This window comes from Spea bombifrons, chromosome 3 (assembly GCF_027358695.1).
Source record: "Spea bombifrons isolate aSpeBom1 chromosome 3, aSpeBom1.2.pri, whole genome shotgun sequence".
In the NCBI taxonomy this organism is placed as follows: Eukaryota; Metazoa; Chordata; class Amphibia; order Anura; family Pelobatidae; genus Spea; species Spea bombifrons.
In genome coordinates this window covers 118,154,889-118,169,943 of record NC_071089.1, presented here as the reverse complement: position 1 = coordinate 118,169,943, position 15,055 = coordinate 118,154,889, and the positions used below count along the sequence as shown (strand labels likewise).

The 15,055-nt window shown below is 45.2% G+C and overlaps 1 protein-coding gene across 1 annotated transcript in view; it reads left to right on the top strand.

The window, feature by feature from the left end:
• Positions 1-228: 228 nt before the first annotated feature.
• Positions 229-15,055, top strand: part of ADCY3 (adenylate cyclase 3) — a 43,850-nt gene continuing 29,023 nt past the window's right edge. The window contains exons 1-2 of the mRNA XM_053459697.1: positions 229-903; positions 13,792-13,941. Of these exons, the coding sequence (XP_053315672.1) occupies positions 229-903; positions 13,792-13,941 (825 nt within the window). The remainder of the gene's footprint in view (positions 904-13,791; positions 13,942-15,055) is intronic.

Here is a 15,055-nt window from a genome sequence, read left to right as displayed (position 1 = left end):
AAATTAGGCGATTGAAACAAGCAATGGAATTTTTTGGGGGGATTCGGCGTCGGTGGATAAAGATTATGCTACTTCGTCATACGCAAGCCATGTTCTTTTGACTTTGGTGGTGGGCTCCAAAATTTGAGAAGAATTTGAAGACCCGCACTAATCTCTGAATTTTTTGGGCCCTATTTTCTGATTGGACGGAATATAATCATCCGGGAAAAGCAGAAAGCTTCAGCAGAGATGCCTCGTAACAGGGCCTTTTCGGAGCCGGAGTACTCAGCCGAGTACTCGGCGGACTATTCGGTCAGCCTTCCTTCAGATCCCGAGCATGGGGTGGGTCGGACGCACGAGGTCACGGTGCGGAACTCCGGCTGCTGCCTCTGCTTACCCCGTTTCATGCGGCTCACCTTCGCCCCCGAGTCCTTGGAGAACCTATACCAGACTTATTTCCGCAGGCAACGCCACGAGACGCTGCTGGTTCTGGTGGTCTTCGCCGCCCTCTTCGACTGCTACGTCATTGTCATGTGTGCCGTGGTCTACACCCAGGACAAGTTGGCTTCCACCTTGGTGGCCGCGGTAGGCTTGCTGGCCCACCTCTTGCTCTTTGTCCTATGCAAGTTCGGCCTCTTGCCCGACCGCATCTCCCGTAAGTTCGTCCCGTACATCCTGTGGATATTGATCGCCGCTCAGATCTTCTCCTACCTGGGCCTCAACTTTGCCCATTTCCACGAGGCGAGCGACACGGTCGGCTGGCAGGCCTTTTTCGTCTTCTCGTTCTTCATCACGCTACCGTTGCGTCTCACCCCCATCGTCCTGATCACCTCCGTGTCCTGCGGGATTCATACCTTGGTACTCGGGGTAACAATCGCCCAACAGCAGCAGGGTTCCATCAACGGCAACGCTTTACTCCGTCAGGTGAGTTCCCGTCTTACTATGTAACCAAAATCTGCGTTCGTTTTATTGTTAATTTTGTGGATTTCGATTTTATTGCTCTTTTTGTGTTTTCCTGTTTTCCTCTATTAATATAAAGTAATGTAATGTGACAAAAAGCGTTGGGGTTCACTGCAATGAAACCTTTAGCAGATCAGTCATTTTATTCGCATTAAAACGGACGCAGAAATGTTCAGTTTCTGTGGCAACAACCAATCAGAGCCTGCTTCTGCGTCACGTGGGAATTGGATGTTCCCGGACATAATTATGAACGAGGCAAAATGTTACTGGGTGATTATATAACAGCCCCATGCTTTTGGGCCTACCTGCCGAGTTACCGGAGGAGAGGCCTCTTGTGGCACTCCAGCAATCAAAGGCTGGATAAGGATGATGGGAGTTAAAGGCTCCCCAAGGCCCGATTGTGTATTAAATATATCAGGACACAGCCTGAGACACCGCAGATTGAAAGGCCAGTTGCTGGCTGAGGATACTGAGAGTTGCAGCTTCCAGACGGCCTGTGGGGGGGCCTCACCACAATAACATCGAAATTCTCAGATAATAAATGAAACGTTTTAATTAATGGTGATTAACGGCCACCGACATTATTATTAATGTTCCCACAACGATTTTGTTGGAAAAAAGGTGGAAACCATGAAGACTTCTCATTGCATTAATTGGGCTGCGGTTTCCATACCTCCCAAGTGTCCCTGTTTAGTTTGGACAGTCTTTCTTTGGGCCTCAAACCCCTGATGCCCCTCTCTCCTCCCCTGATGCCCCTCTTTTCTAGGAGGTCGGAATGTTTGCTGGGTATGAGGGTATCGCAGGGTTCTACAGCCCTAAAAGCCCCGATAATGTGTATCGAAACAGCAAGGAATGGGTTAATAAATACCCCAATGGGGCACAAATTCATACAAAAAGTCTGATAACTGATTTTCTGGTTACTTTGACCAAAATATCCCGGTTATGAAATGTACGTTTGCGGCCTCTGGTAATTTTCCCGTGTTTGCTGTGAATCATCGGGCCGGTGTGGGAGTCTTGGATGTAACGGAAAGCCATTTTTGATGAGGGCGAGTACCTGGAGCGTACAGATCAGCCGCACTGAATCAGCCATCACAAGGTCTGTTCTGTTGTTTGATCGTCACCATGGCCAGCGGGATAAAAGCTCTTTGGGATGCGCGCCAGGAGCTGTGCTCTGTATCTGACCATGGTAGCCCTCAACTATTAAATGGAGCAGCAACTAAGGCTGGAGAGTAAAGGTTTACATGTAATGTAATGGAGTTTTACTTTACTGAGAGGGTGGTAGATAAACGGAACAGCCTCCCAGCAGAAGTGGTAGAGGGTAATACAGTGCGTGTATTAAACATGCATGGGATAGACATACGGCTCCTGAATCTAAGACGAGACCAACGACTGATTAAGGTTTGAGTCTTTACAGCAGGAGAAACGGGTGATGGGGGCCGGATGGGGCCGATCTGCCGGCAGTTTCTATGTATCTATATAACTCGTCTTCTTATGCCTTTTATTGATGTAGTTCAGTGAAGATTTGAGTGCCGCGCATGCCTTGCACCCTCTCCGCAGATAATATTTGGATTTTTTTATCTCGAGTGTTTCCTGTTGGCGGATCTGATCTCCAATATTAGTTTCTGAGACTAAACAAAACTTTTTTACTCTACGTTATTGGAACAGATTTCTGCAGAAACGGTTCCTGACAACGAGGTTCACGATTCGACTTAAACGCGCGGAAATTGTAGACAAAATAGGACTAATTTTTATGTTATTGGGTTGGCAACAGTTGGAAATACACAGAAAAGGTTTTTTTCCCTGGGGTTTGTAAGTTTGGGTTCTATAAGTTAATAAATCTCTCCTGTACGGCTGCGGGAACCCTGCAGCCCTCCTCCCGGGCAGGTAGACTCTCCTCATACCCCCCAACACCTGCCTCTACTGCAGGCATACTCGCTCTACTCCCCACCCCATTATAAGACACAGCCCTAGAATCAGGACTGTCTTATGTGAATCAGGACAGTTGTGAGCCGTGATGTAACATGGGGGGCTGTCCAGTTGGGGTTTTCAACCTCCACGAGCCTTGCAAATGGATGACAGCATCCCTCAGTCCTGGCACCAGGATATGATGTCATTTCCCAGCGCTGAGGCAAAACAGGGTGCGAGGACTGCATGGGAGCAGAAAACTGCCACCGGCCTACCCCGTCCTGAGCCAACAGAACTAAGTGTGTGTAAATTAGTATGTGTGTGTAAGAATGTTAGTATGTGTGTGTGTAAGAATGTTAGTATGTGCGTGTGTGTAAGAATGTTAGTATGTGCACATATGTTACAATATGTCTGTGTAAGAATGTTAGTGTGTATGTATTTTTTCTTATGTATGTGCGTGTAAGTATGTGTGTGTAAGAATGTTAGTGTGCGCGCGTATGTTACAATGTGTGTGTAAGAATGTTAGTATGTGTGTGTGTGTAAGAATGTTAGTGTGCGCGCATATGTTACAATGTGTGTGTGTAAGAATGTTAGTATGTGTGTGTGTGTGTAAGAATGTTAGTGTGTGTGCGCATATGTTACAATGTGTGTGTGTAAGTATGTTACTGTATGTGCGTGTAAGGTTTCAGGCTGGGTGGCTGCATAAAGGGCTCTGAGTAAGGTAAGGATGTCAGGTGGGAAATGTAATAGGTGTGATGTGTGATTGATAGGTGTGATGATATGTGATGTGTGATATGTGTGAAGGGGCTGATGTGGGATATATGATAGGTGTGAGGGCCGGCCCTATAATGGGGCAGACTGGGGCAATTGCCCCAGGCGGCACTTTAGAAGGGCCGGCACTTTGCCGCCCCAAGCGTTTTTTTTTTTTTTTTGTAGCGGAGGAGAGAGAGAGGGGCGCCGAGTGGTTTTCGCTTACCCGCTCGGCGTCCCTCTCTCTGTCTCCTCTGCGGCGAGTCTCTCTGTTCGGTCCCGGTGCCGGCTTGTAATGCAGAGCGCCGGAAGTGACGTCAATTTCCGGCGCTCAGCATTACAAGCCGGCACCGTGGCAGAGCAGGGAGACTCGCCGCAGGACTGTTTAAAGGTAAGTACCGGGGGGGGGATCGTATGGCGTCAGCGAAGTTTAAAATGCCGGCGTTTTAAACTTCGCCCCAGGCGGCGTTAAGTCTTCGGCCGGCTCTGGGTGTGAGGTCTGATATGTGATTGATATGAGAGAGTGATGTGTGACGGGTGTGAGGCAGTATGGTGATCACCATGATTGTTAGGTGTGATGTGAGTGAGTTTTGATGTAGACAGGGGCCAAATGGGGCCAATTATTCTTAATACTGTCATTATTTACCTTTCCAGTAAAGTTATGTATTTGACTCGCGATGCTGTCATCACCGTCAGGTTAATGATATTTTGGATCTGTGTTTGTGGCACAATAACAAGTGGTAAATGGCCGCGTTTGATGGTACGGTGCGACTAATTAGCCTGAAGATGCCCCCGAGAGACCACTTAGCGCATCTCCCAGCTGGGGCACCTGAAGCCTGCGCGGTCACTATGGTGCACTCAGTCTGCGAGGCGAAGAAACTCGACGGGGATTAATAGAGAAACACGTATGGATATGCACTAGCACGTGTGCGCATACCTCCCAACTGTCCCAATTTTCCCAGGACAGTCCTGATTAGGACGCAGGAAAAGTTGTGTCAGCACGGATACAGCTAGTTTAGGGATAAGAGGATGTCTTCAAAAACTGGCAAGGAATACAGAAAATGGGTACGTTTAGGTGGAATTAGAGTCATTATAGCTCCGGGGACAATATGGAGGGAAACAGGGGTTTCATGACATCGAAGGTTATTATTTTCTGCATCTGAACAAGGGACCTCCGAGGTCTTAACGCTACTTCTATGGTATCAAGGTTGGTCCACTAAAAGGTACCACAGACCTAATAACGTTGAACTTGACAGTATATGGTTTGGCAGAGCCCAAATAATCGCACATATATGTTTATTTCAGCGCCATGCCAACGTTTCACCCCAACGGGCTTCATCAGGGTTACAAATCAAAAACACAAGCAGGAGATATAGAGTCGCTCGTTCGTCCGCACACCTTCAATATGTTATTCCATTATTGCCAACTGTCCTGATTTTAAACCTACCAAAACTAATTGTGGCCATTTTGCATATACAATGTGGGGGTCATGTGAGGTTGCGCATGTCACGCCCCTCCCCCGCTCATAATACCATCACCGCATTCCATCCTAATTAACCGTGTCAGAATGTTGACGAATTCTTCTATTCATCTACATTTGATTATATGATATTAATCTTATTCGAGAATGGCCATCCTTGACCCTTTGTCGTATGTGATGCCCTGTCCACCCGTTGTACAGCGCTGCGGAATATGATGGTGCTTTATAACCTTTACAGGAGGCAGCGGCCACAATCCAGGGAAAGTCCACCCAAAACAGTGACTCTTAGTCCACCCAACCTAAAGAGGAGCGGTCCGTGCGGGCGTCTAAACCCATTCATTAAATTCCCTATAGTAAATCAAAAGTAAAGGGTTGGGATTGGTGGCAGCCCGTGGCAGAGCCAGCATTATCTTATCAATTTGCCGTCCTAAAGTTCTCTCCCTTCTCCTCCCTCCACCCTTTCCAAAGGCTGCCTAAACCAATCAGCAGCAGTCAGCAACTTGGGAGAGACAACTTTTATTGGGGGGGGCACAGCGGATTTTGGACGTTAAGTACCATTAAGCCACCAACCTTTTACCATTGAAGCTGCAGTTCTGATGTTACTATGGTTACGCTGTGTCTGCGGAGTGCGTATACCTACACATATAGTGTCTGAATACACATAGACATTTACCCTTTTTTGGTGAAAAATTAAATAGGTGCCAGCACTGCAAAGGGTCTTTTGGGCTTCATACTAGCCATTTTCTTTCAATCTTGGCGGAAACCACATGAAAATAATTTTATTGCTCAACTTGCAACAATGTTGCAAAATGAAACCGTTCAATCTTCGTTGGTGAATTCAAATGATTGACAGCAGGAGAAGCCAGCCATTCTATAAACGTTATTATTTAAAGCTGAAAGGGGAATACGTTTTTGCGACAGAAGCAAAGTATGTGCTTAAACATATATATCATTATAATTGAGATGGTGGTAGATAAGTGGAACGGCTTCCTGGCAGAGGTGGTAGAGGGTATTTAAACACGCATGGGATAGACATATGGCTCCTGAATCTAAGACGAGACCAACGACTGATTAAGGTTTGAGTCTTTAAGATCTAGACAGGCCAAATAGGGGCCAACAGTAAAAATTTATTTGACAAAAACCTGGTTTTATCTCATTTTATCCCAATAAACTCCCTTTATCTGCAGACCTGGAGACACCGTTGCTGTCAGTCATGTGATATTTTGGGTGACTTTCCCGGCTGAAACACCGCACTGAGCTGATGCTTGATGGCAATGCTAATGAAGTCAGTTCCTCCATAGACTTATATTAGTCAAAGAGTCTGACTTGGTTATTAAGACTGAGGTATTCTATAGTTTCCCACAGGCAGTATGATAAGGAGTCGGGGTGTTTGTCTTGTAGATTGGGGGTCAGATAACAGAGCAAGAACTTGTATATATTGTATTTCTACGCATCTATGTATTGTGTGATTGTTGTATTTGTTTTATTTGTACATGTTACTCCCGAGACGGCGTTCCAGCGCTCACGCGGCTTCTCGTTGGCTCTAATAATAATAAATACAGTCTCTGCGGGGAAACGGATTGTAATCGCACGCCTTACTTTTACATTTCACTTTTTCTTCCCATCGTGTCAATATTCCCATAAGCAGCTTGGGACACGCGATTGGTCGGGGATAAGAAGAGGGAAGATTACATTTATTTTATATGATGTCATCCAGCTGCCATATGACTTAATAAACACTCATTATTGGAAATCCGGTATGGCGGAATTCCCTGGGAAAAGATGCGCCGTGATGGCAATAAGAGTATTTGGGAGGATAATGATGTCATCCATAACTGTTGGGTTTCCTGTCATAATGGGAATTGGGGTTAAAATGAGATCATATGTAGGGAGTTTAATCCGGATCAGATATCCTAAACGTAGCTTTTTTTGGTTTAACAATATTTCTAGGAATTATTTCATTTTGTGGAGATTACTGAATCTTTATTATTGAAAGTTAACAATTTTGTAACTAAACGCAGCATTAGAAACGTCATTTACAATTTTGTGGGGAAACGCTTAATTGTCACGTGACAGAAACGTTGACACTGATAGGCTGTTGCCATAGACATGTGGCTTTGTCCACTTTTCTTCCAGGGATCCCCAAAGCAAACCCAGTGCATGTTTTACCATTAAACAGGTAGTTATGGTCCGGCTTGGTGTGTTGGGAGTGATCTTCTATTTGGAATTAGACACAATGGGCAGCGGATTTGGAGAAATTCTAGTAGCCCCCTGAGGGCAGGGCTGGAAGAAGGTAATAATCATGCACACAGAAAAAGAAACCCCAGCACTTCACCAGAAAGAGACTTGTGAGGCTTCAGTTTTGTAACGTTTGTCCTTGGAATTGTCCCTCGATCCCTCTAAGGTCTAAATGGAAATTCAATAAAAACATTTTTTTTACTTTAAATGGCATAAAAAGTTAGAATTTATGATTCTCGCAAATATTAATCTTAACATTTATTTATTCATTTTTACATTTTATTTTATTAAATTCATTAATTCGTACGAATGTCCAAAAATAAAGAGGGAGTCCAAAAAAAACCCAGAGAAAGAAATTTTTCATACCTGCTAGAGAGAGAGAGCGAAAGAGAGAGGGAGGAAAAAAAGAACAAATTTAGTTTCCGAATAAAAAATGCCGTCCGAACCCAAAGGGCCAGAAACAAAAATTTGTTGTCTAAAAACTAATGGGCCAAAAACGTTATGGAAAATTCACCCGAATCGGTTAGTTTTGGTCATGATTTGTTTTGTTATTGATTTTTTGAAGCGGCCATTCAGGACTGTCACGTGAAAACTGGGACTGTTGGGAAGTACAATATTATACCATATCACTGATGAGATTCTCAGACCGGATTAAGCCTATAAAATAATGACTCGAGGGCCACATCACACGCGAAGCCTTCCAGGGGCCGGAAAATGCTCTGGAACGACGTGGGAACCACAGAGTGTCAGAGAACCGGGGGTATCTTCCAAGCAGGAGCCTCCCGAGGCCTGCCTTTCATCCTTTCCTTTTTTTTCTTATCCAGCACGTTCTGGGTGTCTCTTCACATCATTTTTAGAACATTAGTCGTCATGGAAACATAGTGCAGCCATTAACGAGAGCCTTCAATGAGATTTCTTTCCAGTCTGGGTTTCAAAATAAATGAAATATTTTATTTGTGAGAATTTTCACATCATTAAAAAAAAAAAAAAAACCACATAATTTTCCCGATTCACAGCAAACGGAATCGGGAAAGATTTTGTAGTTCTGCGCAATAAAAATAGTGATTTAACCCTTTGAGTTCAGTGCCAAGTGACTCTGCTTTGGTTACCGGGAAATGATAATTTGTTTTTACATTGAACTTCTGTTCAGCTAATCCCTCGAGAGGGTGGTAGATAAGTGGAACAGTCTCTCAGCAGAAGTGGTTGAGGCTAAGGCAGCAATTTGTTCTTACAAAAGGGACCGATGAACTTTTGTGATTACAACTGCTTTCAGTCAGAAACATGAGTTTGGCAGACCTGTGGACATGTCTGTATATTTATTATATATATATACATAGTGGCAAGAAAAAGTAATGTTATGTATTGTGTCTGTTTTAACTAATAATACACATTATTGTATTGTTTTTGTCCATATTGAATACATAATTCAGCCGTTCTCTGTGTGGGTTGGAAAAACTATGTGAAACCCCCCCCCCCCGGTTAATGACTTCAACAAAAGCTAATTGGAGTCAGGAGTTGGCAAACGTGGAGTCCAATCAATGAATCGGAGGTGAGTTTTAGAGCTACTTTGACACAAAGAAAAATACTCCGAAGACTTACAAGACCTAGATTTGTTGATTTGCATAAAACTGGAAAAAGTTACAAAGTTATCTGCGAGAGTTTCCATATTCATCCGTCCGCAGTTACACAAATTGTGTATAAACGGAGATGATTTAGTATTCTGGCTGCTCTCCCTAGAAGCGGGCGCCCGGCCAAGATGACTCCAAGGGCACAACGCGGAATATGCTCAATGACGTAAAAAAGAATCCTAGAGTGACAGCTAAAGACTCGAAGGAATCATTGGATCCGCTTAACATCTCTGTTCATGAATCTACCGCACGCAAAACATTAAACAGACACGGAGTCCACGGCAGGAACCCACGGGGGAAGCCGCTGCTCTCTGATTTAACATCGCTGTTTGCCTGAGGTTTGCCAGAGAGCACCTTGACTCTCCTCAACGCTACCGGGAAAATGCTTTGTCGATGAAACTAAGGCTAAATTGTCCGGGAAGAACATGCAGCACTAAGTATGGCGTAAAAAGGCCACCGTATTCCAACATGAAATCATCCTAACAGTGATTCACAGTGAGGGAGCATCATGATTTGGGGATGCTTTGCTGCCTCAGAACCTAGACAGATTCCCATCATGAAGGGGGCAATTATTTCCCAAGTGTATCGAGGTGTCATACAGGATAATGTCAGAGCTGCCGTCCGCCAGTTGGGTAACGCAGCAGGATGATGACCCTAAACATCAAAGTAAATCTACTACAGAATGGCTTAGAAAATCCGCCTTTTGGAGTCAGAGCCCAGACCCTGACCCATTAGAGATGCCGTGGAATGACCGTTCCCACCAGACACCCGCCGAACGCGGCTGAGCTTTAACAGATCTGTAAGGAAGAACGCTCTAAAATTCCTCCGGAACGGTTAGCGGGTCTGATCCGCAGCTACCGGAAACGCTTGTTTGAGGTTATTTTCTATTTTCTATCTTTGTCAGCATATCCGCGGACATAACCTGGTGGGAACTTTCCACTTTTCCAAAATGGCGGCGCCTCCGGTGATGTTCATTCCACCGATCCTCTAATTGGGGGAGAGGCCGTCACCGGAAATACCACCATTTTGGCGGAAGAAGAGGATAAAAAGACAGAAGGTAGAAGAGAGAAGACAAAGAACAAGAAGATGCTGAGCCCCTAGCACACAAAGGGTTAAAGACACCTGGCTTTACCGATGTCTGTGTTAAAGTGACCGGTCAGTCAGGCTTTGGATGATTCCGTAATCATCCATCTTCACGATGTCTTCCCCTTCATGTCGGTCACCAAACCAGATAATGCGTAGCATAACAGAGCATGAAAAATCGCGAGTCTGCGAGCGACGCGGCACACCCTGCAGCTTCACGCCCTTAAAACCTCCAGAAATAAGCAGAACAAACGCATTTTCCACAAATCTCTCGAGTTCTTAAAGGGAAGACAGAGGTCATTGTGTCCCGTTTTCTTTATTTAAGCAAAAAAGCAATCGTTAAGATGAATTTTCTGTTCTTGCTGCTGGAATTTAGCAGATAAGGCATCTTCTGTGCTTCTATTTCTGGCATCATGGAGACCTCGGTGTCCCCGGTTAGCAAAATGTAGTCCTAAAATTGTTGAGTTGTACGGTATGGGTCTATCACACCCCTGTGATGCTTCCTGTTGGAAATTATCTCCATGCAAAAGGGAGAGCAGAACGGGTAGTGGGGTGGAGAAACACAGAAGAGTGTTTGAGGTCTAGCAGATAACGGTCGGGCCGGTCGGGCCGGTCGGGCCAGGTCTAGTGGGCCGTGAACCCTACTGTTGATGTGACCACATTTCAAGCCAACTGGATATACCCCAGCTTGACCGGCAACTCGTGCTGAGCCTCAACAAAGAGAATCTGTTGGGTCATAGAACATCAAGTTGGGGCCAGTCGGTAGTTGAGTTGTACATGGGTCCAACTCCATAAGATCCTTGGGAACCACTCAAATGGTCAATAAATTGGAATGGCCAACACAACATCAACTCAACTATTGAGTGAAACATGGCAGCAACTCAACAAAACCATGTGTAGGAATTTCCTAGGATAGGATACCCGGAAATCTCACTGTCACCAAATTCCTTTCCCCTTCCCGGACAAAGTTGAAACTGATCCTGAGACCCAAGGAAAGCACGGAGACTCCAGGTCAAACTCAACTTTTCCAGTAGCACCAGACTCACCATCGGTTCCGACACAACCTTTAACGAATAGACAAGTAGCTATTGTCTAGTGATGGAGCTTGTCCTACAAATCGTACTTTGGGGAGAAGTACTTCCCCTCGATAAACTGTAGTAAGAAGTAAGGCAAAAAAACCATAACATTTCACGAGTGTCTAATGGGCCTCCGGCTTCCTTTTACTCTCCAACCTCTTTAAAATCTCTGGCGGACATTATTAACCATTTTCCCAAAGAGAATTTTTTTCTCACCGTGCAAAAAAATAAATAAATAATGAAATTAGATGTGACAAATATGAACCGTTAATTCTCATGGGATGGGTCCAATCCAAATGTACGTGTTTCATGAAACAAAACAGACGCGGTATTGTGAGAGCGTTGGCCGGCAGCGGCCGGCGGGATCAGGAGCTCTCTCTCTCTCGCTCTCTCTCTTTCCACTAATCTAAGTGCCTGTTTGAAGTGTTAGAAGGAACGGGTGGACGTTTCCATTTAGATGTCACTGTGAATTTTATTCCCTGGAGGGGAATCATACATTAATCAGGCGTGTGAATTACGTGAATCCTGTATACGGAGCTGCCGCTGAGTAATTCTATATTTATGGATGCGGTAACTTTCGAGGATTCGCGTTCCTTGCAGTTTGTGACGGCCGACAACTTGTTGAGCTGTTACGTGTAACTGACCTTCGATTGATCTGCTGTTATTAATGAGGGTAACTGGGCAGGCGGCTCACACGATCCAGGGAAGAATAAGGGATCTTCAGGGAAGACTGAGGGGTCTCGAGGTGTCCGGCTTGGAGGGAGAGAAGAGAAGAGATGGGGGGGGGTGGGAGAGACATTTAAATATAAAGGGATTTAATAAAATACAGGAGGGAAGTTTATTTTTTATTTACAACAAGAGACCAGAATCTGAAAGTCAGAGGCTTAGGTGGAATGGAATGAAGTTTTACTTTACTGAGAGGGTCGTAGATACAAGGAACAGCTTCCTAGTAGAAGTGGGGTAGAGGCTAATCCAGCGAGGGTATTAAACATGCATGGGATAGACATACGGCTCCTGAATCTAAGACGAGACCAGCGACTGATTAAGGTTTGAGTCTTTACAGCAGGAGAAACGGGCGACTAGACGGGGGCCGAATGGGGCCGATCTGCCGGCAGATTCTGAGCTTCTATATGTCGTGCGGGGCGAGTATTTTATTAGCTATTTTGGTCCCATCAGACCTTGACTCTGGTTTTTGGCACTGTGCATTTCACGTGTAAAAATAGAGCGCTATTTTTGGATCCTTGGTGTTCCATACACATCCAAATACTTTCTTCGCTAATGCGTGTGATGTGGAAAAACTTATTATGGAAAAAAACAATATTTTGGAACAGATGTGTTCCAGAATAATATCGAAGTCTTCCTACATGACTTGTTCTCCAGTGCAATGCGTGTTTGTATCCGTAATGTAAATATTTAAAAAATAAGGACAATCTTTTTTGCGGGTTGGGGAGGTTGGACCGTTTCCATTTGGCTAAATACGTCTCCTATCCAAACCTAAAGATAACTGCTGCGGTCTGCGGAACGTCCTACACAAATATTTCATGGAGCATTTTAGTGCCCAATATTTTAAGGCTGGTGGCCCCCGGGGGCCGGGCTATTTTTTTTTTTAATAGTTATATTTAGGTCACAACCTTATAACATATTACCTTAACCTCTTCACGACCAAAGACGTAGGGGATACATCACAAAGATCTGGTCCTAGAGGACCGAGGACGTGTCCCCTACGTCACGGACATTTTGCATTAGCAGGGCTAAATCCCTGCCAGCGAACGGGAAATGAAATGACAGCCTGGTCTCCCCTCTGACACGTGGGGCTAAAATTTGAGCAGTCAGAGGGAATCTAACAGCGCTCTAACTGAGCACCGTTACATTCATGCTCGATTTAAATGCCCGAACGGAAGGTCACATACGTACACACAAGTTTGGCACTAAGTGGTTTCTACAGTTCTCTGCTTGGCTGCATTTTGTATTTTCAGAAATGTATCCTTTGCAATGAAGGAATACAAAGTCGATTCTTTGAAGTTCGCAAGGAATCTTACTTTTTTCTTGTAGCCATTTATGGGCACATCAGACGTGCAAAGGGTTCACGGCTGAGCGAAACATGTCAGAAAAAAAAGAGTTTATGTACTTGATACAAATCAACCTGCGCAGGAAAGGAAGAGGTGTTCCTGCAACGCGATCAAATCTGCTTTCAATGAACTTTTCTCCATGCAACAAAGTACCAGCTCCCTGACTGCCAAAGCCAAGGCTTTATTTAATCAGTCGTTGGTCTCAGATTCAGGAGTCATATCCCGATCCCATGCATGTTTAAATTCCCTCACTGTATTAGCCTCTACCACTTCTGCTGGGAGGCTGTCCCACTCAACCCTCTCAGTAAAGTAAAACTTCCTTGCATTCCATCTAAGCCTCTGACCTTCTAGTTATATATATATATATATGCACTGACACCCATATTTACACCGTCACACATACTAATACACACTCTAACACAGGTACATAAAAATATTTTTCCCTCTCTCTCTTTCCCTATCTAACTCCCGTACTCTCTCTCTCCTTCCATCCACTATCGCTGCCCTCTCCTCTCACCTTCCCAGAGCCCTCCTTGTAGAGGCATAACAGTGAGGCATAACAGAGTAATTTTCAGATGGTTTTGCTCTAATTTTACCCCCTTTTACTTTTCTTCTCGCTTTAGGTTTTATCCAACATCGCAATTTACCTGTGCACGATCACCGTGGGGATTATGTCGTACTACATGGCGGACAGGAAGCATCGGAAAGCCTTTCTGGAGGCTCGGCAATCTCTGGAGGTTAAACTCAACCTAGAAGAACAAAGCCAGCAACAGGTTGGAGGCCCTTCTCATTAATATGTAATGATTCATAGCTGATAGCGCTCCCTTTTCTGGGGGAGTGGTTTCATGGAAGGTGCGGGGCTAGTTGTGTTTGTAGGTGGGGCTAGTTGTGTTTGTAGGTGGGGCTAGCTACGTGTGAGGCAGAGCTAGTTATGCATAAGGCGGGGCTATCTCCAGGCAGCCTTTACTGGGATAGAAAGTGACCAGAGACTCTGGGTCAAATCAGAAGGGTTCTCAGTGAACCTTCCATGCCATGAACACTCCCAAGTGGGAGGGTGTATCCAGATATGGGAGGGGTTATCATTCAGACACACCCAGAAGTAATGATGAAATCATTGAACTCACGGGTCAAGCCCACCCACTGGCCCAGTATTATAGTCATTCAAACCCGTTTGGCGGAGTAACGGCATTCATGTAGGATACCGCATAGCTGGTGGATCCCGCTAATGACAGAATGTTTGTGCTGATTGGACCATTCCATTGGTTGCTATGGTGACAAGACCACTTTTAAAACTTTTGGAATAGCTTTTTAGATATAAGTCTCCAGCCGTTGCGCACCCAGCTGCCTCCAAAGGATCCCCCTCGCTCTGGAATGGGCATTAAACACCCCCAGCACTGATAAATACCCAGTGATACCCCCAGGAGCCCTGAAACCCCCCTCGGCATTGCCGTGATGCAGTTGTATCCATGTTGTTTATTATTTATAGTGTAATTGGTGTCTCTGTCTGTCGTGGTGCCTCACAGAGTGTCTCTCACAGCTGCCGAATGTCAGAGTTACTAAGGAAAGAGATTCCCGGCTTATCAGTGCGTGTAACACGGTTACCAGATAAGGCACGCACACGTCTGTAAATACACGTTAAGCAGCCAGCGCCACTTACCCCGGGACTGACTGTTCTGTACGGGCAGGGGCGCCTTTATCAAATAAACGACCAATAGGTGGCTAGGGGCCGACATGTGGACGGCGCATCATATTTCCCATGTTCTACATCTTGCAGACTAAATGTCTCCACATCAGCTCCACGCTGGGGTACCTTAACGCGCATGCCCCCACCGGGCACCTCCGATACCGGGACCCTCGGAGCCATGCACCGGCTCCAATCCCGTTCCC